We start from the raw sequence: 27,524 nt of genomic DNA, 5'->3' as shown, positions 1-27,524 counted from the left end.
TACATAGTAGTTAATACATTGAAAATGTGTAATTAATTTATAAAAAGTTAAAAATAATTTTCTTTTACGGTAATAATTTTCTTTTTAGGTATGCTTAACCGTGCCCCGGGGGCACCGGTTAGCATGACCCGAAACTTATTTATAACTTTATGTGGATATAGTCCTTCAAAAAAGAAAAAACTTTATGTGGATATAGGTCTTTTGTGATAACCCTTGAGAATGAATGATTTATAAGTATAATTTTAGAAATTGTAGTTGAGTCTTATACAACCTCACAAAATCGACATGTGTGGATATAAATGGTGGATGGTTAGATAGCGAAAACTTGATATCATCTTAAAAATTGTGGTTGTGTCTTACATAACCGTACAAAACCGAATTGCGATTTGATTATTGCCCTATTTATAAACACGTGTTCATGCTATTTTTTATCCGATGTGGAACTCCTTAACAACTAAATTAAAAATAATTATCCGATATGAGACTCCTTAACAACTACATTCAAACTATGCTTTTTTTGGGTCAAAATATGCTTTTTTTTTATTCTGAACAAAAAATAATTGCCAAACATTATTATTGATAAAAATAATATGTGTAATGCTTTCTTCTTACGGAAATATTTAATGTTATATAGAATTTTCCTTGACTCAAAAAGAACAAAGATCGTCTTATTGAAAACAAGATCAAACATAACCGTCAAAAAAGTTAAAGATCGTAAATTTATTTATTTAAATTCATAACGGAGATATCTTTTTTGAAAAAACACATTAATTGATCGAGATATTCTATCACAGTTTGTTTCTTTTTCAGGGAATATTCCATCACAATTTATTATAAACCAATTTTTGGAATTATAGCCAGCTTTTACCCTCCTTACAACAACCAATTTGCACGACCTATTTGAATTTATTCCTAAAATCAAAATTATATTTTCAATTAAATTTCCATGATTATTTATTTCCATTTACATTATTGCAAATAACACACACACACAGACACATTAGAAAGTGACGTAACGCTAAACAACGTTCACTTTATTCATTCACCAAGTCATATAGTTCACACCAAGAAACCCAACGTTCACTCAATTACCTTATAAGGTCTCTCAACAGACACACACACACATATTATATATAAATGCATAGCAAGAACATAATTTGCACGGTTAAGTGAAGTAAACAAAATGGAGCATCACAAAATCATTTTAGTGACCATAGTCTCATTCATGTTTTTGTTTCAAAACATTCAAGGGTGGGGAACTGATGGACATGCAATTACTTGTAAGATAGCTCAGGTAACCAATCATTTTTCTCTCCCTAAATCTAATTATTTCTACACCTGTTGTATTGTTCTGCAGCTTCATCAGAGAATCCAAATCCGTGTTTTATTATATATTCTATCAAAAAAATATATAATAAAACACGGACTTGAATTCTCTGGAGTTGCAGTAGTACGGTACTATATACGTTGTATATTATTATATGCATGTAACAAGTACTATCACATTAATTTCCTTTTTTATTGTGTGCAGTCTCGCCTCAGTGATACAGCTGCAGCGGCTGTGAAAAAATTGCTGCCAGATTATGCACAAAATGACTTGTCAAGTGTGTGCTCATGGGCTGATCGTGTCAAATTTTATCTTAAATGGTCTTCTGCTTTACACTTTGCTGATACCCCTCCTAAGCTTTGCACTTTCCAATATGACAGTAAGTTCCCTTTTCATTTTGCATAGTTCTAATGAAAACCTAGAATTCAATGACTTTAAAAGTGAAAAATGTGATTTATTTATGTTTTATGATAAAGTGGAGGCCGTCAAGGCAGATTATTTATTTATCTTGACTAACATGAAATGTAGTACTGCACTTACCACTTGTTTAAACTTGTTTAAATATTCGTAAGGGGATTGCAAGGATTTGAATGGAGAGAAAGATAGATGTGTTGTGGGAGCGATTAACAATTACACCACTCAGCTTCTTGACTATGGCAAAGACACTAAATGTAAAAAACCCTTGCCATGAACCTAAATTTTTTATGTCTACATTTATTTTATTTATATCAGCTCGTTGGTTGACTAACCAAATTCTTGTTTCTTATTGGGAAATCACAATATCAGATAACCTCACGCAAGCACTTCTTTTCCTTTCTCATTTTATGGGAGATGTCCATCAGGTATGTCTAACAATAACAATTACAAAGCTCTGAATCTCCAAAAATCGGATTCCCAACGGTTGCAAAAAACCCACATTCATGCAGTCTCCACGTGGGAGACTGTTGGATCAAGATAAGGACAATGTTGATTTCAGGCAGATTTTTTATATTTGATTTAAAAAAACTAAAATCTCGACCTTGAAATCTGCACTGATGTGGTGACCGTGTGAATTCAAGAATTTGTAACTTCATGGAATCTCTCGATTCTGATCCCCCATACTCTTAAGTTTATATCTTAATTTGCAATTTAGTTATCATAATGCCTATTTTTTGCTGTGTTAATTTGCAGCCTCTACATACGGGTTTTACCACAGACAAGGGAGGAAATTTAATTGATGTTCATTGGTTCACAAGGAAACAAAATCTCCACCATGTGAGTGAGCCCAATTCTCAACATCATGAATCATCAAGCTACTTACAATGTGATCTATTTCACTATCTACAACACTGACTAATTTTGTAACATATAGGTTTGGGATGCTAACATAATTGAGACAGCAGAAGAAAGATTCTATGACACTAACATAGATGAATACATCAGTGCTATTCAGGAGAATATCACGGTATACAATGCAGCAGCTTTCTGTTATCTATTTTAATAAAAGTCTTTTGCTAATGACATGTGACGAAATTTTACACCTCTATTTCTCGACATTTTTCGCACATTCCTTCAATCTTTCACAGGATTTTTACTAATACTCAAATTTTATGATACAGAAAACATGGTCGGATGAGGTAGCAGGATGGGAAGCTTGCAGTTCTAATAAGACCACATGCCCCGACATGTATGTCCCATTACTAGTTTAGTTTGAAATTTGTTCTATTGGCAATAACAATTAATTTGTGTTCAAAACTCTAGCTAGAAAATCCCCCACATTTATCTGTATAAAATTACTTAATTACTTTGGGTACTTTTCAGATATGCATCTGAAGGTATTAAGGCAGCATGTCAATGGGCATATAAAGATGCCCCTGAAGATTCTGTACTAGAAGGTAAGCTATAATAATTTTGCACGTAGAGTTCTTTCATTTACATTTTCCTTTCTAACTGTATCATGAAACAATACCCTGCAGATGATTACTTCCTATCACGTTTGCCAATAGTCAGTTTGCGATTAGCTGAAGGAGGAGTTCGATTGGCAGCAACCCTCAATCGTATTTTTCAGTGATGCAACATGTTCTGATGTAATTTGTTGAATTATTATAAATAACATGTGATTGGTTTGAATTATGATAATTGAAACAATAAAGTTTCTGACTTTCTGTAATACCCTGTGGAGGTTATCTATCTTGTAGTTTACCAAATTAATGTCATTAAGAGTGTTATTTGATATTTGATTCAACATACGATGCTTAACTCACCCCAGTTGTTTTATTTGAAAATATGCTTAACACTGTCTTCTTGTATGTTTATCTATCGCTTTTCATCATGTACATCATATACGAACTTCAAAAATAGCCTACAATAATAAAGGGACGCCACATTAGATATCTCATTTTGATGTTTGAACATCATTTCTCAACTCACCTCCACCCACACTTTGCCGGAAATAATGAAAATTATGATGGTGTATGTGATCGAGAATTAAGAGTTAGTGCTAGTATAAATTTTAGAAAAAGAAATTGTTATTTGGTCACTTGTGTCCCAAGTCTCCTTGTATTGTACCTCCATCCACTCTTCGCCGGAGATAATGAAAAATTATGATGGTGTCTTTGTGATTGAGAATTAAGAGTTAGTAGTAAAAAAAAAAATTAGAAAATGAAAAAAAAAAAAAAACTATTATTTGGTTACTTTTGTGTCTCCTTGAATTGTACTGCATCTACTTATATCTCGTTGACGATCTATAGTTTGCTGTTACATAGTGAGAGATATTCTGTTGATAAATTGGCATATTTGATATTTCTATTGAACCTGAATAACTAAATAGGCAACACAGGAACCGCAAGAAGAAGACAAATAACCAAATATCATTGAAATGGTTAAATAAAAAGCCAAAGATAGAGGAGAAAATGGTTTTGTATAAGATTGGAACTTCTGAGATGTGAATATATCTCAGATCATATATTGAAAACAACATACGAGAACCAGAAAAAGAATTAAAACTTAAACTTGCAGTGTAATGTCAAATTCAATGTTTGACCATTTTCTAAGCCACGAAAAAGAGGGGAAAAGGAGGAATCCTAGTTTCATTATGCAAACAACAACAACAACAACAACGCCTTATCCCACTAAGTGGGGTCGGCTACATGGATCAAATGCCGCCATAATGTTCTATCAAAGACCATATTTGGATCCAACTCATTGACCTCTAAATCTTTTCTAATGGTTTCTCTAATAGTTTTCTAATGCCGCCATAATCTTTTCATTATGCAAACCTACCCTATTTTTAATAGATTTACTTTGTTTTTTCTTCATTTTCCTTGTTTTCAGTTGGCAATGATTTTTACTTTGTAGTGTACAAAATCTGATCGCATGACTCCCAAATTTGATGTGCAACGCATCGGCAATCTTTAAAATGGATCAAGATAATGGGTCGAGATTCATACCCACAGATATCTCCAAGCCAAACAAACTGTTAAGTATCAGATATGAAACTCCTACCACCAGACAAGAATTTGCACCAAGTATCATAGTCATGCATTTATCCGGTTCAGGGCGACCTTTGTTTTGCTTCATCTATGTGGAACATAAGCTGCAGATACACAGGTAGAATATTATTAGAGAACAAATGTGAGGAATAGAAAACCATTCAAACGATGGAAAATTCAAATGTTAAAAATTGTATACCTTTGTTCCAACATAAAATGTCATAAGCAAGCCTCCAAGGACAGGCAGCCCTGTGAAATGGAATTTTGTAATTAAATTAACATGTACATAACGTCTGTTATGTTAAAAAGTAAAGGATCTCGACAGACCTTCCTTATGAAGAAAAGAAGAAAGCAACCAGTTAATACCGCTTGGTCCAATAACAAAACCAACCAGGTTTGCCACCTGTTAACAAAAGTCACAGCTCTCAAGTTAGATATTGACTATAATTTTGTTTTCTAAACAAAATGTGACAGTATCTACCAAAACAGATATGAAATCACGCAGCCAAAAAATTAATAATGGTAACTGAAGTCATTGAGACCGAGAATGGCTAAGAATTATAATAATCATATATGGTTAGCTATCAAGGGCAACCAAGGACAAACCACGAGGCAAGTGATTGTAACTGCACCAGCAACAGCACTGAGTTCACGAAATATGAATTCCCCAAAAGAGCTTTCAGCCTAATTTCGAAATTTAACTCCATGTTAGACAGCTAGAATCACAATTTTTTACCGTTGAGAAATTAGATGAGAAAAACAAGGATATACATTATTACCTTAAATGCTTTTGCGGCTGATTTTAATACCAACTCAGGGATAAAGAATAAACATGTCAACCACGCCCATGAAAGAAGTTTCCTAAGGTTCATGAGAATAATCAAGCATACAATATTTGACCAAAGAATGTACATCTTTACAAATAGAATGGATTAAACAGACCAATAAAGGGAGTATACATACCACTCTAAATCATGCCAGATGGCCACAAAAGTGAATATAACCCATACATTTAAGAGCTTTTTCCGAGATCCCCCAAGAGGAATGTACACATACCTGAATTTCTACCCCGTCAAATTTAAGTTATCATTTGGGAAAAACTAAAAACCAAATGGAAAATCATGGTTAAAAAATTGAGATCACCTCACGAGCCATTTGTTAAAGGAAGCATGCCAATTTTTCCAAAAGCCTTCCAAGTTGTGGCAATTATTAATACATTTTGGCATATTTTCTGGAGCCTCAATCCCGTTCACCTACAACACAATTCCAAATTAATGACTTTCTCCATGAATATACATGGACGTTTATGCTTAGATGCTAAAAGAGCAAGTAACATACCAGTGACCAGAACCTGAAAAAGCGCCAGATCAGTAAAAACTTTAGCCACATGAAGTTTAAGACCTGAAACAGATACATAATACAAATATATATTAAAAAAAAAAAAAAAAAAAACGCTGTGGTAACATAAATTGGAAGCATATTTATCAAACTATAACTAACAACCACCACCACTAAGCCTTAGTATATCACTAGGTAGGTTTGGCTACATGTATCCGTTAGTGTCATTAGGCTCAGGAGAACTACTTATGTTAATTTTATAGACATGTATTCTCTTACCCCATATCCAATGATGAACACGTCCATAGGAGATAAGTGCTTCCACAAACCGCTGGATAAAATTGATGAAGAAATATTTCAGCTACCATACAATAAAATTAGAGTAAAAAATTGAATATAACATGTGGTGCTTTACTGAGCATTGAAGCGGCCACCTATTAGCAAAGGCATTGTAGTAGAACAGATGTGTCATGAGCTCAACAAGGATAAAACACAATACCCAACGGAAACCATAGAATATCACATTTCTAACTGAATTACTATTTTGAGGAACATCTAGCTGCAAAAACATTAAAACCAGTACCATCAATATAACATAGACTCAGGCAAGCATTAAAGAAAATTGACAACAATTAGCAATGCAAGAAACACCCAGGACAAAAAAGGACTACTTCTGATTATGGCTCAACAGTAACAATTTGATTGTATTCATAGTAGTCAATAGCGGCCGCGCGGTGCGGTGCGGTGCCGGAGCGCTACGCAACAAGCCATAGCGTTGCGGTGTGAGATAGCGGCGCAACGCTTCGTAGCGGTTTTGCAGTTTAGAACCGCTATTTCATTTTAAGAGAAAATACAAAATTGTCCTCGGTTTAAAAAAAAAACAAGGGTATTTTTGTAAATCTTCCTCTGCTTTTCTGCTGTTCTGTAAAACTTCTTCACCTCTGCTGTAAATCTTCCTCTACTTTGTCGTGTTTGCTCTGTTATCCTGTAATTTTTTTGTTTAACAATCTCAAAACTCTGTTGTCCTGTTACTTTTTTGTTCTAGTTTTCTTTGTTATTATTGATTCCAAACTCCATTCTGCTCTCTCTGTTTCTGTTTGTAGTTTGTACAAACAATCCTCTGTTTTGTTCATATGAAACTCTATTCTGCTCTCTGTTTCCTTATTTTTGTTGTTTTTGTTTTTATGAAATAGCGGTCATAGCGCTATGCGCTATCCCGCTATAGCATTTTCGGGGTCGGCCGCTACGCGCCGCTATCCGCTATTAACTACTATGATTGTATTATATAAAATTCACCAAAGTGTTTTGACTGATTACATTTGCATTTAACTGCATAGTTGATTAAAGTTTCAAATTCCTCCAATTTAATCAAATAATATCTTCCATATACTTAAATTTCGGAAAATAGCAGGATGAGGAATGAGGATGCACTTAACCCCTAAAGGTTTCACAAGGACCACAACCATACAACTGTAATGAAATTCAATCATGAAACTTATATCCTAAAAATAACTTGCAGTCACACACCTGCGAAGCAAAAGCGTTGAAGCTCACTATTGGACCGGCAATATAAAGCGGTGCATACACCAAATAACAAAGGTATACGACATATCCGAACTTGTTGATGTGTAGACTTCTCTCCTGATAATGAAATTAAAATTATGTACTGGAAAACATGTCACCACAAGCCGAATAGAAACTATATAATTATAAAATGGAAAACTTGAGGGAAAAAGAAGCGTGGAACATAATTTAGCAACAATGATAAATTTCACCCCATGCTTTATTTTAAATGGTAGCTATCCTAACCTGTAAAGCTTGATAGCAAGTGTTTCCTGATTTGCAAATATGACAACGTTGACAATGTTTCTGCAATCATCAAAGAACATAATATTGACAAAATTACTATAGATCACATGAGGCAGATAACATGTCAATAGCTACATGACAAAATGTGCATTAGACACTGATACTTCAAGTTAGTATGTTTCAAGCAATGCATTGCCTAAAAATATGACTATTTAAGCAACTTGAAGACAACTTAAGATGCAGGTTTTAGCTTAAAAATAAACATGGTTTCTATCAGTCATTCAGGCCATAAGCAAATATGCAGAAAAACAAGTACACTAAAACCTAATTAAACTTAAACCAGCCTGGTCTTACATAATTGTTAAGCAAAGTGTCCCAGGCAAAATTATTTAAATATCAATCAAGCAGTGCCACTTTGAGGTAATATCAAAAGCTACTCTTCAGTGATAAAGTTTTCATAGTATATGCCCCAACAATATAATGCTGGGCTTATGTATGTTGAGATAGTGCTGAATGAAATGGCCACTCTGCTCGTGCGATGGTCGATACCGGCGCCACGAGACGAGGCTACTTCCATCCAACCAAGGGAAAAGTGAAGTCCCAGTAAGCAAGCCATGATCATGATCAGAGGGAGAAGACTATTGAATAATCATCACCACAACCATATCAAGTTAAGAGAGAGACCATAGAATGGAAACTTATATACTCAAAACAAATACAATATTCCTTAAGACAGTAATACCTCCGGATCAAAATGAGAATCTTGATTTGTCCAATGATAATCCAATCCAAAGCTTATCATGCGCAAAACAACTGCCACAAACAACTATGCTTAGAAATAAAGAAATCTATATTTCTCGTCATGTTATACAAAGACATGCATATAAAATTAGTAAATGCACAATAAAATAAAATTTAGATCACCAAATTTTAATATTCCAGCCCATAAGTATCCTAATTAAAAATTATCATAAGATGAAACCAGTTTCAAATCAAGTGAGGAATGATCAAGTTTGGATTTGTATAACTTAATATGAATGCTGGTGATGGATCACGGATGAGAATAGTTCAACCACCAAGATGGGGAAGGAAAACGAGGTTACGTAAAAGATAAATATGAACCATAAATACATGGACAATTTCAACTTTAGATGCTATAGAAACTCAATAAATACCAAAGTTGAAACATATGTGCCACCTAAAGCTGCCGCGGTAATTGTCCAAAAACCTCCATTGTTGCCTGCAATATAAATACATAGCTTAAGTGGGAATATAATTACACCTACCATAAAATTGTAAATACAAACAATTGAATGCATCTTACCCAAACATTGAGAATGAATATCCTTCATAAATTCGATTACAGAGAAGAAAAAATATGTTGTAACTCCAAATTATCAGTGGAAAGTACTTTTTCCGTGCAAACATCTGCAGAAATATCATTTTAGTCTTACATGGTAACTGAGGGAAGAGTGATAAATATGGTAATTAAACGATAGACCAAAAGTCCAAAACAATATCTATTTAGGAACAAGTAGATCATAGATGTGATATTTTATATGTTTGCCATTCATGTTCCTAAAAAAATATGTTAAAACTTCAAAGCCTGACCAACCAATAGAATGAGACCTATGATACATCCCCACCATTGGATATACAAATCTCTCTTAATGAATACCTATTTTCTCAGTCCCCAAAACTATTCAAAGTATATTTCTTTAGTAGGATGTAGGGAATTCTTGTTGCAAATGCAGACCTTCCTATATAATTAAGTTTACTACACAGTTTTACTATGGTAAAAGGTATTAATCTATGGGATCCATGGTCAACACAGTTTTTCAAACTTTTCAGAGTCCTAGAAACAAAAATACACAAATAATCGACATGTAAACAAGCAAAAAATATAATTCATATTTTTAAGTAGAGAGATGTATTCTTGTGAATAATTCAAGAAATTTGATATGAATGCCTTTTAACTAGATTTCTATATCTTATATACAGTAAATTTTACAAAAAAAGAGAATCATTATGACATGAGAGTTTCAGTGTTAAGTTAATAATTAAGACCAACATATTACACATACCAACTAGAAATATTGTAACTAAAACTTATACGTTGTTCTGTTACACGCACCTTAACAAGAAGAAAATTAATAGTAGCTATTGAGAGCACAAATATGACGCTGCAAAGTGAAACAAACACAAAATTAGACAGAACAACGAAAAAATAATGTCTAACATTAAAAGAAAGAAACAACATCAAAAAGAACTATGAATTCCATACCATGCTCCGTGCAGATATGATAGGTAGGCGAAAGAAAACAAAAGCCAGACAACAGACATTCCTCTCACATTGAAATTGAAGAAAGCCCTCATCAAATGGGCCAGAAGTGTAAAAATTCCAAAGACAAGTGTAAGAACAGGTAAATTTCCTCGAAAATTCCTCCATTGAGAATCTGAGAGATCCTTTACACATAACAAACAGAATAGGAAATGCAAAAGCAATCAAACTAACTGCTGAAATACTTACAAAGAAATGGTGATAAGGATAGAAAGAGCAGAATCAATCATACATTGAGGTGATTAGGAATGAGCCATCCCAGGCGTAAACCGAATAGTTGTTTGTAGTGATCTACGACCGACGATAAATAAAAAAAAACAAATTACACAATGTTGATCAATTAAGCCATATCATCTACATAAACAGGTTATACTATACAGGGAAATTTGAAAGAAGAAACATACCGCGAGAAAGTTGAAGGGAGCGTCTGATGATGATAACATAGAAAATGAATGCATAAGTGACGAGAAAAAAGAACTCTTTCTGCTTCCAGGGTGAACTCTTTCTACCATTATAGTTGTCCTTGTTCATCGCAATCTACTGTAATCACTAATCGCGAGAGAGAAAAGGAGGGAGAGGAACACCTGTTGCCGACGCTATTGACGGACGACGAGAGAGATCAGACTTCCTTTTTTGCCCTTCTTCTTTTCTTTGTAAGCAACGGACGGTTTAACACTGAAAAAAAAAGTGGAATTCTGCAAGAATTGATTTCTTCAATAAAACAAAAACTATACCAAATTTTTATATTTAATTTTAGGCTTAAATATGTTTTTGGTCCCTATAAATATGTCAATTTTCCGTTTTAATTTCTTTAAAATTTTCCTTCAACTTTTAGTCCCTGTACATTCGAATCATTGTGTACCTGTACATTCGAATCATTGGGTATACCATAGAATTTGCCTAGAATGAATTTTGGTCCCTTTATAAGTGAAACTAAACATACACATAGATTTAAAAGTTCGAACCTTAGATTCTCAACTAATTCAAGGTAAAATACTAGCCACAAAATTACTTGAAAATAAAAGTTAGGGTTAATAGTGTTTTACCCCTCTGTAATATGTAGGTTATTTCCGGTTTTTCACCGCATAAACTTTTTTGTTTGGTTTTCGTCCTTGTAATTTGAAGATTTTTTGGTTTTGGACCTTCATGACCAATTTTGCCCCCTGTAATTTGAGAAAATTTTGGTTTAGGCCCCTGCCATATCGTCGATTTTGTACTCTCAAAATTTATAAAGGTCCAAAACCAGAAATCTTCAAATTATAAGGACAAAAACCAAACAAAAAAATTTACAGGGTGGAAAACCGAAAATGACCTATATTACAAGGGGGTAAAACACTATTAACCCTAAAAGTTAATTAATTCTTATGAAATTCATTCATTTAATTTTAATACTTTTGAAATAATCACCTCTTTTTAGCTCGATTTAACCCGACTCATACCCAACCTCCTTACACATTTCACCTCTTCTACATCATCTAAGTCTGATCCAACGAGTCCCAAATCTTACTTCTAGAGCGTAGAAATTTTGTTTCATCCCTTAGTGAAGAAATCTCTCTCCCCCGTGATTTTTGTTTTTGATGAAAGACTAATACGATTTATCTCTTGCTAAAGCGATCATATTTGATGATAGTTATATCATCTTTATTCTGACATTTTAAATTGTATTGATCATTTGACTTTTAATAAAATGAATTAGTTTTTTATTGTTAAAGAGGAAAAATGATGACGAGTATCTTTGAAAACACAGTTTAAAGACCATAAATTATAAGTTTTATAAAAATTTATGTATTTAATTCATTTGAAATTAAAATATTTAATTTTTTATTTTCTTTATTTGAAATCTTTAATGAGTGCTTGAGTCAAGGAACTAAAGGAACAATTGCAAGTGAAATCTATATCTATAATAAAGATACGCTTCCTCCGTTTCAAATTATAAGTCGTTTTACAATATCATTAAGACATTAATGTTATTTTTCTATATAAAATTAAATACATTTCTTTACACGTGTGAAATGAACAAAACGAGACTTATAATTTTAAATGGATGAAGTAGCGGTTGGGGTAGCAGAATGTCATGTGACATTGGTACCCCAATATCACCCAAGTGCTACCCGCGTTTAAGGAGTAAAAAGGAGGAGGTGGAACTCTTGCGTATGATATATGTTGGCTCTGTTTCATTAGGACCTCACTCACCTGGAATATATTTGTCCTTCCTTGCTCGATCTCGTTATGATCTTGATGGAGAAAAACAAAGCATGCAGCTGGTGAGAGTGAGACAACAAAAGGTGTCCCTACTTAACTTACCAACATTATATTTTATTTAATTTCTAAAATACAACCTGCTTCACCGCCGGTTCAAATGCAAGCTCCTTACATTGTATTTCTACTTTGTTATGTAGTTTTCACTTAATTAGTTTTGTTCAGTCAAACACGTTTCTTATATACTTACAGTAATACTAATACTTAGAAACAGTAATAAACCGGGGTCCATATGAATTTGTTTCAACTCTTCTTCTGTTCAGGAGCTTTCACGTAGCTACTTATTATATCATTCAGTCAATAATATCTTCTTCATTACGTAACAATCAAGTACATATATTTTGCCTTAAAAAAAAGTACATATATTTTGTTCTTCACAGTAATAAGCAAGTACTTATGCCAAGCAAAAAACTAAATAACACTTAATTTCAGGTGAATTTACCAGAAAATTTAAACCTCAAAACGCAAGTAGTTTTGACTTATGAACAACACTATCATGCTAGCTTAGTATTTACCTCAACAGGAATAAAATACTCCCTCCGTTTCAAAATGAGTGTCGTTTTAGGTATTTACACACATATTAAGAAATGCAATGATTAAGAGAAAGAGAATGGTTATTTTACCAAATTATCCTTATTAACTATTGGTTAGTTTTAAAAGTAATACTTTGGAAGTAGTGTACAGAGTATTAATTGGAGGGTACAATTGAAAAGAAAAAGTTATTATTGCATTGGAAACTGAAAGCGACACTCATTTTGAAACAAATTTTTTTGGCTAAAGCGACACTCATTTTGAAACGGAGGGAGTAACGTGTTGGTAAGGTGATGGGTTAAATTTCCCAATGTAGATAACCCTTTTTCTAGAACTAGAATAGAACCATTAGGTGTTTAGGCACGTGGCAAGTGATGATGAGTCTATACAAGAAGCATAGCTTAAATTAAAGTCATCACGTTCAAATATGATAGAAAGATTCTTGTTTCTTCAAAAGTTAAGAAAAGGATATATCGATTCGTTAAAATTACGAAAAATATAAGATTATATTTGTACATATAAGCATATAAGAATGTATTTTTTTAAGAAGCCAAAGTATAAGAGTTTGTTTATAATTTGGTAAAAAAAAAGTGTTCTTTTTCTTTATGGAAATAATTATAGTGTTCAACAATATAGAAATTTTTGAAGACATCAAATAATATAAAAAGTAGAGAAACACAATTGATCACAAAGAACAAGGTACTAGGTTATCATAGCGATGTATTTACTGACATTTTGTTTGTTATTACTAGTTTCTTTCGGACAATTTAACTGATCACGTATAGTTGAGTCTTCTTGTCAAACCATATTTTTTCATCCACAATACTCAAACATGCATGAAACCTTATGTAAGGTATTCAAGTCGATTCTCATCAAATATTATTTAAATCACTCGCAATATATATATATATATATATATATATATATATATATATATATATATATATATATAGGGTTTTGCTAGAAGACACCTTTTATGAAGGTGTCTTTTAGCAAGTTATTCTATGAACATTTACTAAAAGACACCAACTAATTTTTATGAAGGTGTCTTTTAGCAAAGTTATAACTAAAAAGTGGAAATCACACCTTAAGGTGTGGATTGCTAAAAGACACCTTCATGGGTGGCTTATAGCAAAACTCATATATATATATATATATATATATATATATATATATATATATATATATATATATATATATTCACATTTTTCCTAGAAAATATATATATTCACATTTTGTTTATTCTTGGTCCTAACGTATAGACTGTTAGTCCCTACTGCCTAGTACCTAGTCTACCAAACCCGTATAGTGAAATTCCATGAAGAGCGTATATAAAAGCATGAACATGTACCATGTTACTCACACTCCTACAATTTCTTTCTAAATTGCATCTACCTAGTGTTTAAATTCCACACCTTCAATTTTTCTTTGATCTTGAACACAGCTTGTACATCTTTGTGTGATGAACACCACTAGAGCATTAGCTATGTCCACAACTACAAAGAAAGAGTTTGGTAATTCTAAAGAAGAAAATGAGCTGAGAAGAGGACCTTGGACTCTTGAAGAAGATAGCTTGCTAATACACTATATTGCTCGTCATGGTGAAGGTCGTTGGAATATGTTAGCCAAAAGTGCAGGTATACATTCTTTTTGTACCCTTTTAAGGTTAGAAGAATAATATGTACAATCATATACTGTTTAACTTTATTGTTTTATTAGTTAATTAGTTAATTCCAACATTTCAGGATTGAAGAGGACCGGAAAAAGCTGCAGACTCAGATGGTTGAATTACTTGAAACCTGACATTAAGAGAGGGAACCTTACACCACAAGAACAATTATTGATCCTTGAACTTCATTCCAAGTGGGGCAACAGGTATTAATATAATTTATATGTATTATTATTATTATTTATAATTAACCTGGTGACCCAAAAATGTATTTGGATTGTCTCTGGTCATAAATCGCACATTCACACGGTCAATACATTAGTGGTCTTGAATGGAGATCAGAAGAGACAAAAAATAAAAATGATTTTTCTCTCTAAAGTACCAAGTTTGAAATCTGAACCATTTGATCCGATCTAACGATCACCGTGTGTTGACCATGTGAATACGTGAAATTTGTGACTGCAAACAATCTAAATAGATATTAGTTAATTAATGAAATTCGTCTTTATATTTTCGCACAAAGATCCTATAGTTTACAAAAACATAATTAGGCTTGTGCAACTTCAATGAATTGAACATTTTTATGGTTTATTTGAAAATAGGTGGTCAAAAATTGCTCAGCATTTACCAGGAAGAACAGATAATGAGATAAAGAACTATTGGAGAACAAGGGTGCAAAAACAAGCACGCCAACTTAACATTGAATCTGGTAGCAAGAGATTCATTGATGCTGTTAAGTGTTTTTGGATGCCAAGATTGCTTCAAAAGATGGAACAGAACCCTTCTCCAAGCCTTGATCACTCTTCTATCACAAATATGAATAATTTTGGTAACTCTATTGAAGCTTCAACTAGTAATTCAATGTCAACAAGCTTCAATATTCCTTCTATGTCTCCTTCATCCTATCCACAGAGAGGATTCATAGATGCTTCAAGTGCCAATAATTTAAGTACTATGTCAGCCAGCTTCAATAATCCTTCTTTGGATTTCTTCCAATTTTCACAGCCACTTGAAATTTCAGAAAACTCAAAAAGTGCTCCAAATGTGTTTGAGAACAATGTTTATAACGGTCCAATCCAAGACAATTTCTGCATTGATGATACCAATAACTATGGCTTGGAAGGTCTAAACCTTGATCCAATGTCTTCAATGGAAACTTATGACTTTTCACAGTTTGATTTTCAAACTACAGAAAGTGGTTGGATGTTAGACAACATGGGTAATAGTACTTTGTGGAACATGGATTCTATGTGACAGTGTACCCGAAAATATTACTACTACTAATAATAATAGTTATAAAGATTTTATTAGTATACTAATTCTTAGTGACTAAAATTAGTCTCATTATTAGAGATTAGTAAAGTGTAAGGGTATTAAGGTTATTGATTATGACTTATGAGTATTACTATTGAGTAGTTCTAAAGGATCATATTTATATAGAAATGAAGGAGAGGATACTAATGTTCCTCTGTTCATGTATATTAAAGTTGGAAAAGCTGTAATAATCTGAGCAAAAGAATGTATCTCGGTTGTTAAGAGTGCATTTTTTATAGTATGATATATATATTTATCTTTTTGCTTTTCATTCTCTTTTTTATTTAAAAGATAAATTATAGAGGTTGTAGTTTATATATTTTCAAAGAAATGATGTTAGAAGTGACAATCAACAAAGTGGAGTCACATCTTTATGGTGAAACGACACTTAATAAGTAATGCATCCATATAAGTAATGAAGAACTCTATATTATTCATATTTCCAAGTACAACCACTTGCAATAATTACTCCCTCCGTCCTGGAATATCTGACCAATTTTTTAAAAAAAAAAGTGTCCCAAAATAACTGACTCATTTCAATTTTCAATACAACTTTCATCATTTCCAATACAATATAACTCTAATTAATACTACTTTCATCATTCCCAATACAATATATTCCACTTTCCACTTTATTTATACATTTTTCTTAATCTGGGTGAAAAATCAAATTGGGTCAGATATTCTGGGACGGAGGGAGCAGTGGTTAACTCATAAAACTGATATATTCCCTATGTCACTATGTGTACAAGCTCATCATTTTGCTTCTTGAAAAGTTAGAGGAATAGTAGAAAATGGTTATATAGCTTGCACACCTATAGAAAATGGATATTATTGAAATCTTGATACCGGTAATAATTTGAGAAAATAAAATATTTTTTTGTAATTACTTGTGATTCGTCGAACATTAGATATGATTTAGATCTGAAGTGTTAATATCACATATATAATAAAAAATGTCTTCTATGATAACAATGAGTTTATGCTTGTATATTCCGCAATTGTACTTGATATTTTATCTCAACAAAAAGTTTTTGACAAGATTTAAGATCAATTTTAAGGTTCAAACAACTTTTACAAAATTACTTATAAATTAGCTACAAATGAAGTCTTAATATCGATAGATGTATTTGAACTCACGTTTTTATGAAATATGAATTACATTCTTACCGACTTAAGCAATTTGATAGTTGTACTTTTTTTTTTTGAAAGACAATTTGATAGTTGTACTTGGTATCTCTTCATTTCCAATCTAATATACCACTCTAGCAGCCTTCTTGTTTCCTGTTGCAATCATAAGGAGGGAATCTTGTGTCAATTAAGATTGCATTCCAATTCCAACTCTCAACCTTGGTACTATTTTGCAGTGATGGCATATTTCTCACAGCTTGACAATGAAGAAATTGACTAACAAATATTCTTGGCTATATTTTATTCTCATGTGCTCAGTGTCACAAGGAATTAGAACTTTTCAATCACAACTTCTTTTAATAGATTCATAGATTCCTTTTTTTAACAAAACACCCTGCAAGTTCACAAACCGCATTACAGAAGAATGAAAAATCATCCGAAGCATGTGGGCTGTATTAGAAGCAAATATCTTTCCTCCTTTAATTTCAAAAAGATTTTGGATGAAAAAATAGAGATATAAAGTGCATGATTGGGTGTGAAACGGCTAAAGAAAATGCCAAGACTAATTCCTTGATCTGGATAAGACCTCAATGGATGATAAAGTTTACCTTCAAGAGATTTAACCAAGTTGCATTCTCAATGTTTTTTTTTTGAAAACTAATTTAGTTTAGTCCACCCAAATTGGCACCGTGGAGAATTGAACATAAGACCTTGAGGAGGAGCACACTATAATATCTCAAGCCAACACCATCAGGTCAATCCAGTGTTGGATTCGAACTCATGACCTCTAGTTAAATTGGGATGAGTTAACTCAATCTTACAGAATAAGCTTGTATGACGATGATTGACCCTTCTGATCAACATTTGTTCATGTCATATCGCTTTTAATATGAGACTCTCAACACCTCATGACGAAGACTAGATATCCGAAACATGACACGAGTGGTTCGATAGCAATGACCTAATCACAAGTGATGAAACAAATTTTGGATAAACTCATTTGAATTTAGTTTGAGCATAACTAATAGGGTCGGTCCAAACTAGGGTTTTAGGCTAAAATTAAAAAATTAAGGAAAAGCTTATAAAAATAAAATAAATCGAGTTTGTTGAGTCTAATGTTTGAACTTTGGTCGATGAGCATTTGAGGTCCTCAACTTTATCAACTAAGCTAGGCAAACTTGTATGATTAATTTGTCATATAATATAATTATAACTAAATTAATTTTTAGGCCTTTTTTAAGCCTAAAGTTTTGAAATTTATGTTAAAACCTCGCACAAATACTGTATATTACAAAATAATTCATATTTTTTTTTCTCTTTCTCTTCTTTTATGTTTTTCATTTTTTTTCTTCTACTTTTCTTATATCTCAAAAGACTATAACTATGATCCCAAACTGCCTATTATTTTTATCCCGAATTCGAAGTGATAAATTTTAAAATTTACAATTTCAAAAAGATGAAATACAACAATATTATGCACTTATTTTAAAAATTTAGTTATTTAATAGAGTAAAAATTGACAAATTATAAATTTAAAAGTTTAAATGAATGGTAAAATAAAAAGCAAAATTACTACATAAAACTTGGTATGTCATCTCATCTCAATCTCATATATATTAATGACTATTAATTAGTTAAAAAAATGTACATACCCTAGTCCTGGTCCTTGATTTAACACCGATTATATTTGCACTTTTAGGCTTTATAACAAGTTTTATTAAAAAAACACGCATGACATTTTAATTTTAAGAAAGCTCACATATACATGTGAGATCCATCCATTTTCTTTCTCTTTTCATTTCTTGTTCTTTAATGAATTTTTGTATCTTAACAAGCATTGTCAGGTCATAAATGAATGTCACAAACTGGAATATTAAACAAACGTTCATGTTAGGAAAAAAGAAAGTAAAAAAATCAAATTAATACACATTTTGAATTTTTAAATGTATATTAATTTGAAGTTCTTATGAGCTTAGTTCTTGTGAGTTTCAAACCATGTGCATTTCACTTATTCACCACAAAGGTGAATTTCTAGACACTAACCTACTTGAACAAAACAATATATATATATATATATATATATATATATATATATATATATATATATATATATATATATATATATATATATATATATATATATAGAGAGAATATATACTATGAGAATGACCATCTTATATGAGAATGATGAGAATGGTCATCAACCATTAGATCAAAAATAGAAGGTTGAGATTAAAAATTCACATATGTACTTTACCTTACTACATCAACTCTCATAAACTCATTTCCCTTTTCATCTTCTTCTCCCCACAATCAAAATTTCTGCTACAATCTCTCCTCCAGCGACCACCTCTCTTTTCGACCATTACAATTCAATCTCCGGTGAAGAAATTAATAAACAATCGATTAGATTTTAAGATGAGAAGCTGAAATTAATCAACATTTAATCGTAAACGTGCTAACACAATCCTACAATTTTCATCACTTTGGTTTTTATGGTTTTCCAATCACAATCGTTAAAGGTGAATGGTTTTTTTTTTTTGTTAAGATCTATTTGTTTTTATGATAGGAAGAGTCACACGTATTCTTTAAATTGAATTTTTGGGAATCTGGAAAAAAAATCGAAGATGGAGTACTTAATTGGAAGGATTATTTAGAACTTTTTTTTAACTGGAAAACAAATAAAAAAAATAGTTGTTAATGTTGATGGCCCCAAATTTTCATCTTTAATCCTCTTTGCGTTCAACAAAATACGAAATCGAGAAGTGTAACCTTTTTCCATACTCACTTTATTCCAATAAGTACAAATCAATATGTTGTTTAGAGACATCAGAGTAATCTTAGTGATGTTGTTAGAAGATGACGGTGAATTGGAGAAGACGAGAAGGGGAGTAACGTTTTTGCAATCAAATTCATTTAGTTATTCATTCAAGATGATTTAATTAGATTGGAATATTAATTTAATTTGGTCTAGCTATGATTGTGGGGAGAAGAAGATGAAAAGAGAAATGAGTTTATGAGAATTGATATAGTAAGGTAAAGTACATGTGACTTTTTAATCTCAACCTTCTATTTTTGATCTAATGGTTGATGACCATTCTCATCATTCTCATATAAGATAGTCATTCTCATAGTATACATCCTCATATATATATATATATATATATATATATGGGGTTTGCTAGGATACATCCACTGGTTTTTATTAAGGTGTGTTTTAGCAAAGATATAACTAAAAAGTTGTTAAATACACCTTAAGGTGAATGTTGCTAAAACACACCTTCTAAAAAATACTACCTCCGTCCCTAATTATAAGACCCTTCTGAGAATTTTTTTTGTCCCTTTTTATAAGACCCCTTTGCTATTTCCAACTACATTAATTATTTTTTTACATACATGCCCCTAAAACCAATAGTAATTACAAACATATTTAATACAAATATCCACTATCTTAATTCCCGTTATTTTTTCAAAAGGGTCCTATAATTAGGGACGGAGGCAACTCCTATAGGCATTTGCTAGGATACACCCACTTATTTTTTAGAAGGTGTGTTTTAGCAAGTTATAACTAAAAAGTAGTTAAATACACCTTAAGGTGTAGCTTGCTAAAACACTCCCACATAAAAACTAGTGGGTGTGTTCTAGCAAATCCCTATATATATATATATATATATATATATATATATATATACTTTGAAAAATAAGCATATCACATTGATTGAAATAGGGAGCATTCAAAGATCAATCATTATGGAATTATGCAAAAGATATTTGAATGAAACAGTAACATATTAATTACTGATTTACAATTGTGAAAGGTTCAGTTTGACTAGCCAAATTAAGGCAGTCTCATTCTGTGGCTTTACAACAGTAATCTCACCCAAAAATCCTTATCCTTTGCTTAATTAACGGCTAGGGTGCCACCAAGTTTACATCTCAATTAAGCAAAGCTTGTGATTTGTGTCACTTGTAGATGCATCTAGTAGTTGAGGTCTTAGAAAAACTGGGTCAATAGGCTTTCAATTCATACGCATGATGGTGTGATAGTGACTGAATATACAGCATTGATCTGATATGAAAGCAACATATACATACATGAATAAGTTTTAATGAATCTCTCAAAAAAAACTCATTACAATTGACACATATAGTTGAACATTCGGTCACGGTTATTGTGATTTGAGTTTAATTTCAAAATTCAGCAAATGATAGATTATAAGTAAAATTTATTATAAATCATCAATGAGTTTGATGGTTCTCCCCGACTTTTATATAGGATTTACTTCCGCTAATCTATTTTTTTTTAAATAAAAGAAAATAATAATTTGCCTAAGAGATGATTTATCATATAAATATAATGGGGCCAAATGGCGTGACTACTGCGGTTTCAATGTTGAACCACAGAAAGAGACTGCTTTTTAAAGTTGCTGTCTCCTAAGTTCATTATTTTTTGTATTCTATGAATGAACCAAGTAAAGTAAAGAAACATCCCCCATATCATTGAATCACATAGCTATTGCATTCAGTTTACTGTGCATTTTTTCAAATCTTCAAAGTCTTTGTATGAAAATAAAGGACACGGTCAAAAACAATATTAATCACAAAGAAATAAATGACTTCATTTTACTCATGTAGCAAACTTTGCCAACTGTCCCAGCTTACTTGTTCATGATTCTTTCCAAAACGTGCTTATTTTGGAGGCCACTCAATATGTCTATAACCATCATTTCCATTTTCCCTTCTCTTATCTTTGCTTATTACTATTAGCAGTGGCGGCATGAGTATGATCTTCATATTTTGAAGGGTGCCAAAAATATATATACATTTAAGGACTTGAAAAATATAGAGAATCTAAATTTGCATGTTATTATTAGTGTTAAAATGATTTAGAATGTAAATGTTATTATTAGTGTTAAAATAGTTTAGAATATAATGGTGATCGTCAAATCAAATTTTTAGTAAAAGAAATACTTCAAATGAAAGTAAATACTTCAAACATTGAGATTGTTAAAAAAAATCATTTAAGATTAGCTGTTTTTTATATCATGAATCAAGCAAACTGTTTCCTAAAAAAAAAAAATTGTGTAATATAGTACATAAGAGTTTTTTTTTTGTCAAAAAAAAGAGATTTTGTTTTTTAGAATTGAAAATCACTTTAAAATTATGTTGAAAATATCTTAATAATTATTTTCGTGTAACCAAAAAAAAATATCGTAATGCATGCATAACTCTAAATAATATTAGCCATTTCTGTTATTTTTATATCATAGAAGCTTTTATAAATTAAATTTGTTAAATTTTTATCTACAATTTAATATTTCAGAAGATAAACTAACGAATTTTACGTTGACAATCATCAATAATAAATGTTTAAAAAATCTTAATCATAAATAAATTATTTACAATCCTACCAATAACTTTTTGATGGATATTATTTAAACTATTAAGGATATTATTTTCTAAATTTACACAGTGTTCCTAAAATCTTAGGAACGATCCTAATTATTATTACTCGCATTCACATAAACCACAACATGTCACTCTATTGGATGTTCTTATTCTGTCATTGATCTTTTTCTTATGTCTTAACTATATCAGTGATTATCGGTCTAATGTCGATGATGTTCCTTGTCCAAATTTGAAGTGGTAAATAAATTTCAATTTTCTTTTTAAAAAAATAATAACAACAAAGTATCACAATTTTATGATAATATTTTAAATTTTTTTAAAAAAAAGTAAGTTCTTCGAATAGTTAAAAAAATATAAATTAATATTTCAAAAAAAGTGATCACACTAAAATTTAGTATCTTTTTTATAAGATAATTTTTATCATCCTTTTGTATATTGTTATTATTATTGTTGTTAATATTACTCTTATAGAAAAGGAGAATAGAAGCATAACGATATATGTATGATGTGTCAGGTGGATAAGCTGGCGTATCCAATCGTTGGTTTAGACTTTAGATAATGAAAACTCATGAAAACTCTTTAGGAGAGAAAAAGGTGGCATATGCACATAATTGCATGTGCACCATTTGTGCTAATTCATGTGAATTGGAACATTTGAAATGCAAGACAAGAAGAAGATTAGATTGGTAGATGGATGGATATAATTCCTTTACTTTCAATCAAAATAGACATCTCTCACTGTCTAATGTAATGTAATCAAAGCGTGACTCGACCAAACTCCATTTGGAGAATGAGACTGACTTCATGTTCATGGTGGGATCCTTTTACTTTCCTTTGCTGAAAATTACTGATCTTGTATACTTTGATTGGTTGTTGCATTGCAGCCCACAAGTACAAAAGGTCCCTTACGAGGTTACATCCATTTGATTTGATTATTTCTTTTAGACATTTAACTTTTTTTCTTCAATAAACCATGTTGCTAAGAAATTTATTACTATAAGCTGAGCTGTACTCGAGACAAAACCACAATAATTGAGCTTAATAAAAGTATACACTTCACGCTAATAGATTCTCTCAAGTGTACTTCTATCAATTTTTTCGTAATCTACACTAATAAATATGATGAAATCTATTTTCATATTTGATGGATATTAAAGAAAAGAGGAATCTAAATGTGTAGTTGAGATGTAACAACCGAGAAAAATTAGGAGATTTACATTTCATGGAATTTATTCCCACACTTCACTCAAGTATGTGTTAAAGTCGTAAACCCTTTATTTCTCAAAAGAAATAGTAAAAGATGTTACTTATAGTGAGAAAAATACATCCAAAAATAAAAATAAAAAGTTTAATGATAGTGGAATTAATTAAATTAACCGTTATAACTATCAAGGTTTGAACTCTCGTTACAAATAAAACTTATTAAAAAACAATCAACTATTTATCATAAACACTCTTTTACCTTCTTATCATGGAAGCTCTTAACTTCTCTGCAACTCTCAAACTTTTTCTTCTCTTGTTCAACGACTACAAGTCTTGTGGATAGATGGGTTCAATGGAATTCTTTTAATCATAGTTGAATCGTTATTAATGTTGATGACAATTGTTTAGGTAACAATATCAGAGCTGGATTTGGAGGCTTATTTCGTCACCCTTTTAGGTTTTATATCTTAGGTTACATTCCAGGTGCATATGACATCCTTCTTGTTAAAGTGAGTCATCGAGAATTATTAAATAAAAAGTTGAACTTTCTAATTGTTATTTGCTACATGCATTCCTTTCGTTGTGTTAATATCATCGAGAGGCCTACTCTCAAATTATATAATATGCTACTTTATTCAAGACATTAAGAATTTTCTCAATCTTGATTGGCATGCTTCCATTGCCCGCACCCTCAATGAAAAAAATAGTTGTGCTAACTTCCTAACATAGTTTAATGCCTTTTCTACCTTGGACCCTGTGGTTCACCCCTCTCCTCTGACAGACTTATCGAACGATCTTTACAAACTTGTAGAATTTTGGCTCCGTTTATAGTTTTTTTTTTTTTTTTTGGGTTTGCTTTCTTTTCTGTCTCATTTAACTTTGTAACAAAACAAAAACACTATTGTTGACTTTGTGAGCTGCTATATTTTCACCGGAGAACAACAATAGATTCAGTTGTGCCTTCTCTCCTGTAATCTAAATTTTTTTCTTTGAAAAAGTGCAATATCCATAGTGCATTAACAGTAACAGGATAAAAATATATATAGACAGCCAATTATGTTCACACATCTTATCATAGAGTGATATTATTTTTGAATTATATTCATATCTAAAATTTCATAAAAAAAGTACTGTGAATAATTTACAAACATTGGCTCGATATTATTTCAGCTAGCTATAAATAATAGCGTTCAAGTTAATGCGTATAAATTACGAGCATTAGTTTTTATGAAATTTTGATTAAAATTATTTTGATTTTGATTAAAATTGTGAGTATGTATAATAGATATTTTGCACTTTTATTTTGTAACATATTATACTTATCTTTTTCAATGATACTAATAATATAACAATACATACATAAATATACATACATACATACATATATATATATATATATATATATATATATATATATATATATATAATTCTTTATCTTTTTGAATGACAACAACAAAATAGTATTCTTATACTCAAATTTGTTTAAAAGTATAATCGGAAGTTAAAAAGACAATTTAAACCATTTATTTCCTTTATATATAGTATAGAATAAACATAATTAAATATTTTTATAAAATTAATTTACACTATTGATATCAATATTATTAAGTACTAATATCTTAAAGATTTACACCATCAATGTCTTATTATAAATTAATATCTTAAAGGTGTACACAATAGTATTCCTATAGTTTGGTCTAGTATATGTATATATCATTCATCCAATTATTCAATATCATGTTTTTAAATTAATTTATTTTAAAATAAATTTGAATAATAAATAAATTTTGTTTACGGAGTACTGGTATCTAACCGCACTTCAAGGTACCTGCAAACCTATCTTAAAATATGCAATAAAGCATATTTAAAATCCGATTTGATACGGTTTTCTTAAAACTCGATCATGGCCCTGTGTAGTGGGGTGATTCATATGTTCTCTAGGTGAATGTTACTATTCAAGATTCAAGATGCCCCTAGTGATAGTATAGTAGAATAACTTCTCAGTTTGCTGATTGATTTTGATGGGAATTAAAATAGGAAGAATAGTAGAATAAAATGAAACAATATATATGTGTCATGTGTGCATAATTTCCTTTGTCAAGTTATATGGCCAGATAACCTAAAAAAAACTTCTATGGCCAAATATTTTTATTTATTTTTTGGTCAAGCTATATGGCCAGATATTAAACTGGTAAGCAACTGTTTGGCCAGTAATTAAACTAGGAAGCAACTGTCTTTTGCAACTTCTATTTAAATTTAAAAGATAAAACATTTAAAATTATAAATGACATTTCAAAATTTAACTTATATTTAAATTAGAAAGATAAAACATTCAAAATTATAAACCGTTGTATGACATTTCATTCTTCCTCTCTCCTTTCAACAACAATAAGAAAACCATTAAACCGCTTGGATTAACTTTTGGAATTAAAAACTTTTGTTAGTAAGCAAGAGCTTCATTAAACTCACTTGCCTTCAGACTTTTGAATGAGTGTAACTCTCAAGATCTCAAGTTTTCATATCAATTTCAATGAACTAGTTTAGTTTCTTTAAAAAAAAAATTTAGAGCTTAATTCATTCTTCATTATCAATATACAAATACATTGAGAACACTTGTGCAATCGTTGCTACAATTACTCTTTGAAAGGTACAATTACCATAAAAGGTACAATTACCATATATTAATCAAGGTTTTTTTTTTTTTTTGACTGGGGTTCAAACCTTAGACTTTGCATATATTATATATTGTCCCTATCAACTGAGTTAAGTTCACAAGTACAATCAAGGGTATATTTTTTTTGGTTACAAGGCTAAAAACGAAACAGAAAAAGAAAACAAAACAGACAAAAGGAAAGAGGCTAGCGCCTCATAAAGAGGACTCCTAATTCATCTGTCCGAAGCAGAGGCAGCAGGTCCTCTGGAGGGGAAGAGTGGAGAGTCAATTCGACATCATTCGATGCTCCAAGTTTAGCCATAAAGTCCGCACACTGATTTCCCTCTCTGAGTGAGTAATGAAGGTTGAAATTACGAGAAACCATGATGTCTTTGATGTTTTGTATGAGAACAGCATAAACATGAAAATGATTAATATCATCTTTGATGAGGTTGACAGCAAGAAGGGAATCCAAATAGCACGCCAATTCCTCACAATCAAAACTGATTGCCAACCTTAACCCTTGATAAAGAGTTGTGAGCTCTGCAAGCAGAATGTCCTGTGAATGACTGATGTAGCCAAAGTAACCTGCTATGTATGTTCCTGTGTTGTCGCGAAAGACACCTCCAAAACCTGCCCGAATGGGAACACCGAGACAGATGCCAGCAACATTCAAAATAGTACACTGACAGTTGTTATTGTTCCAGCGGATCAGCCTGGGTGAAGGGGCAGCGCTTGCAGCTTTACGGAAAGCATTGGTGATGGAGTTGCACCCTTTTCATCTATAATCTATTTTTAGATTAAGCTGTGTGTGGATGCAATTGTAAAAAAATAAATAGTTGGTGTTAAAAAAAATTAGGGATATTTTTGCAATTTTTTAATAAAAAATTAGACCTTTTTTTTAAAAGAGAATTAGACCTATTTATGTTTGTTCACTAGTGGTAAATATCATTTTTTTTTTCAAATTAACTTGTTCATGTACTACCTCCCTTTTTTAAACAATATTATAAAATAAGAAAATAAGCTAATCCTAACAATTTTTCATTTGAGTCTAAAAAAAATCTTTTAAA

At 31.3% G+C, this 27,524-nt stretch overlaps 4 protein-coding genes across 5 annotated transcripts; 2 read left to right on the top strand and 2 right to left on the bottom strand.

Annotated features, from left to right (window-relative positions):
• Positions 1–808: 808 nt before the first annotated feature.
• Positions 809–3,551, top strand: LOC146959055 (endonuclease 2-like). The gene is made up of 9 exons (XM_085740587.1): positions 809–1,294; positions 1,532–1,706; positions 1,900–1,998; positions 2,114–2,169; positions 2,498–2,581; positions 2,679–2,771; positions 2,926–2,993; positions 3,128–3,201; positions 3,283–3,551. The coding sequence occupies exons 1-9, from the start codon at positions 1,184–1,186 to the stop codon at positions 3,375–3,377; spliced, it is 855 nt and encodes a 284-aa protein (XP_085596713.1). The 5' UTR covers positions 809–1,183; the 3' UTR covers positions 3,378–3,551.
• Positions 3,552–4,568: 1,017 nt separating this feature from the next.
• Positions 4,569–10,997, bottom strand: LOC146959054 (MBOAT (membrane bound O-acyl transferase) family protein). 2 transcript variants are annotated; one of them, XM_085740584.1, is made up of 19 exons: positions 10,690–10,997; positions 10,518–10,576; positions 10,229–10,410; positions 10,079–10,127; positions 9,269–9,372; positions 9,120–9,184; positions 8,687–8,757; positions 7,945–8,004; positions 7,663–7,776; positions 6,570–6,694; positions 6,415–6,466; positions 6,136–6,198; positions 5,941–6,050; positions 5,761–5,853; positions 5,577–5,658; positions 5,404–5,481; positions 5,125–5,200; positions 4,997–5,046; positions 4,569–4,901 (listed from the first exon to the last, which is right to left on the bottom strand). In XM_085740584.1, the coding sequence occupies exons 1-19, from the start codon at positions 10,814–10,816 to the stop codon at positions 4,860–4,862; spliced, it is 1,602 nt and encodes a 533-aa protein (XP_085596710.1). In that variant the 5' UTR covers positions 10,817–10,997; the 3' UTR covers positions 4,569–4,859. The 2 variants fall into 2 exon arrangements, with proteins under 2 accessions (XP_085596710.1, XP_085596711.1); XM_085740585.1 differs by having other exon boundaries at positions 10,229–10,400; positions 10,690–10,761.
• A 3,298-nt stretch (positions 10,998–14,295) lies between these two features.
• On the top strand, positions 14,296–16,149 carry LOC146959053 (transcription factor MYB24-like). The gene is made up of 3 exons (XM_085740586.1): positions 14,296–14,712; positions 14,821–14,950; positions 15,347–16,149. Exons 1-3 carry the CDS (start codon positions 14,538–14,540, stop codon positions 15,996–15,998), a joined length of 957 nt encoding a protein of 318 aa, XP_085596712.1. The 5' UTR covers positions 14,296–14,537; the 3' UTR covers positions 15,999–16,149.
• Positions 16,150–26,659: 10,510 nt separating this feature from the next.
• Positions 26,660–27,210, bottom strand: LOC146959052 (uncharacterized). The gene is made up of 2 exons (XM_085752994.1): positions 27,171–27,210; positions 26,660–27,087 (listed from the first exon to the last, which is right to left on the bottom strand). Exons 1-2 carry the CDS (start codon positions 27,208–27,210, stop codon positions 26,660–26,662), a joined length of 468 nt encoding a protein of 155 aa, XP_085609120.1.
• Positions 27,211–27,524: the final 314 nt, after the last annotated feature.

This window comes from Medicago sativa, chromosome 1 (assembly GCF_051527215.1).
Source record: "Medicago sativa cultivar Bolivia chromosome 1, Bolivia_mono, whole genome shotgun sequence".
Classification (NCBI taxonomy): Eukaryota; Viridiplantae; Streptophyta; class Magnoliopsida; order Fabales; family Fabaceae; genus Medicago; species Medicago sativa.
This window is presented reverse-complemented; position numbering and strand designations above follow the sequence as displayed.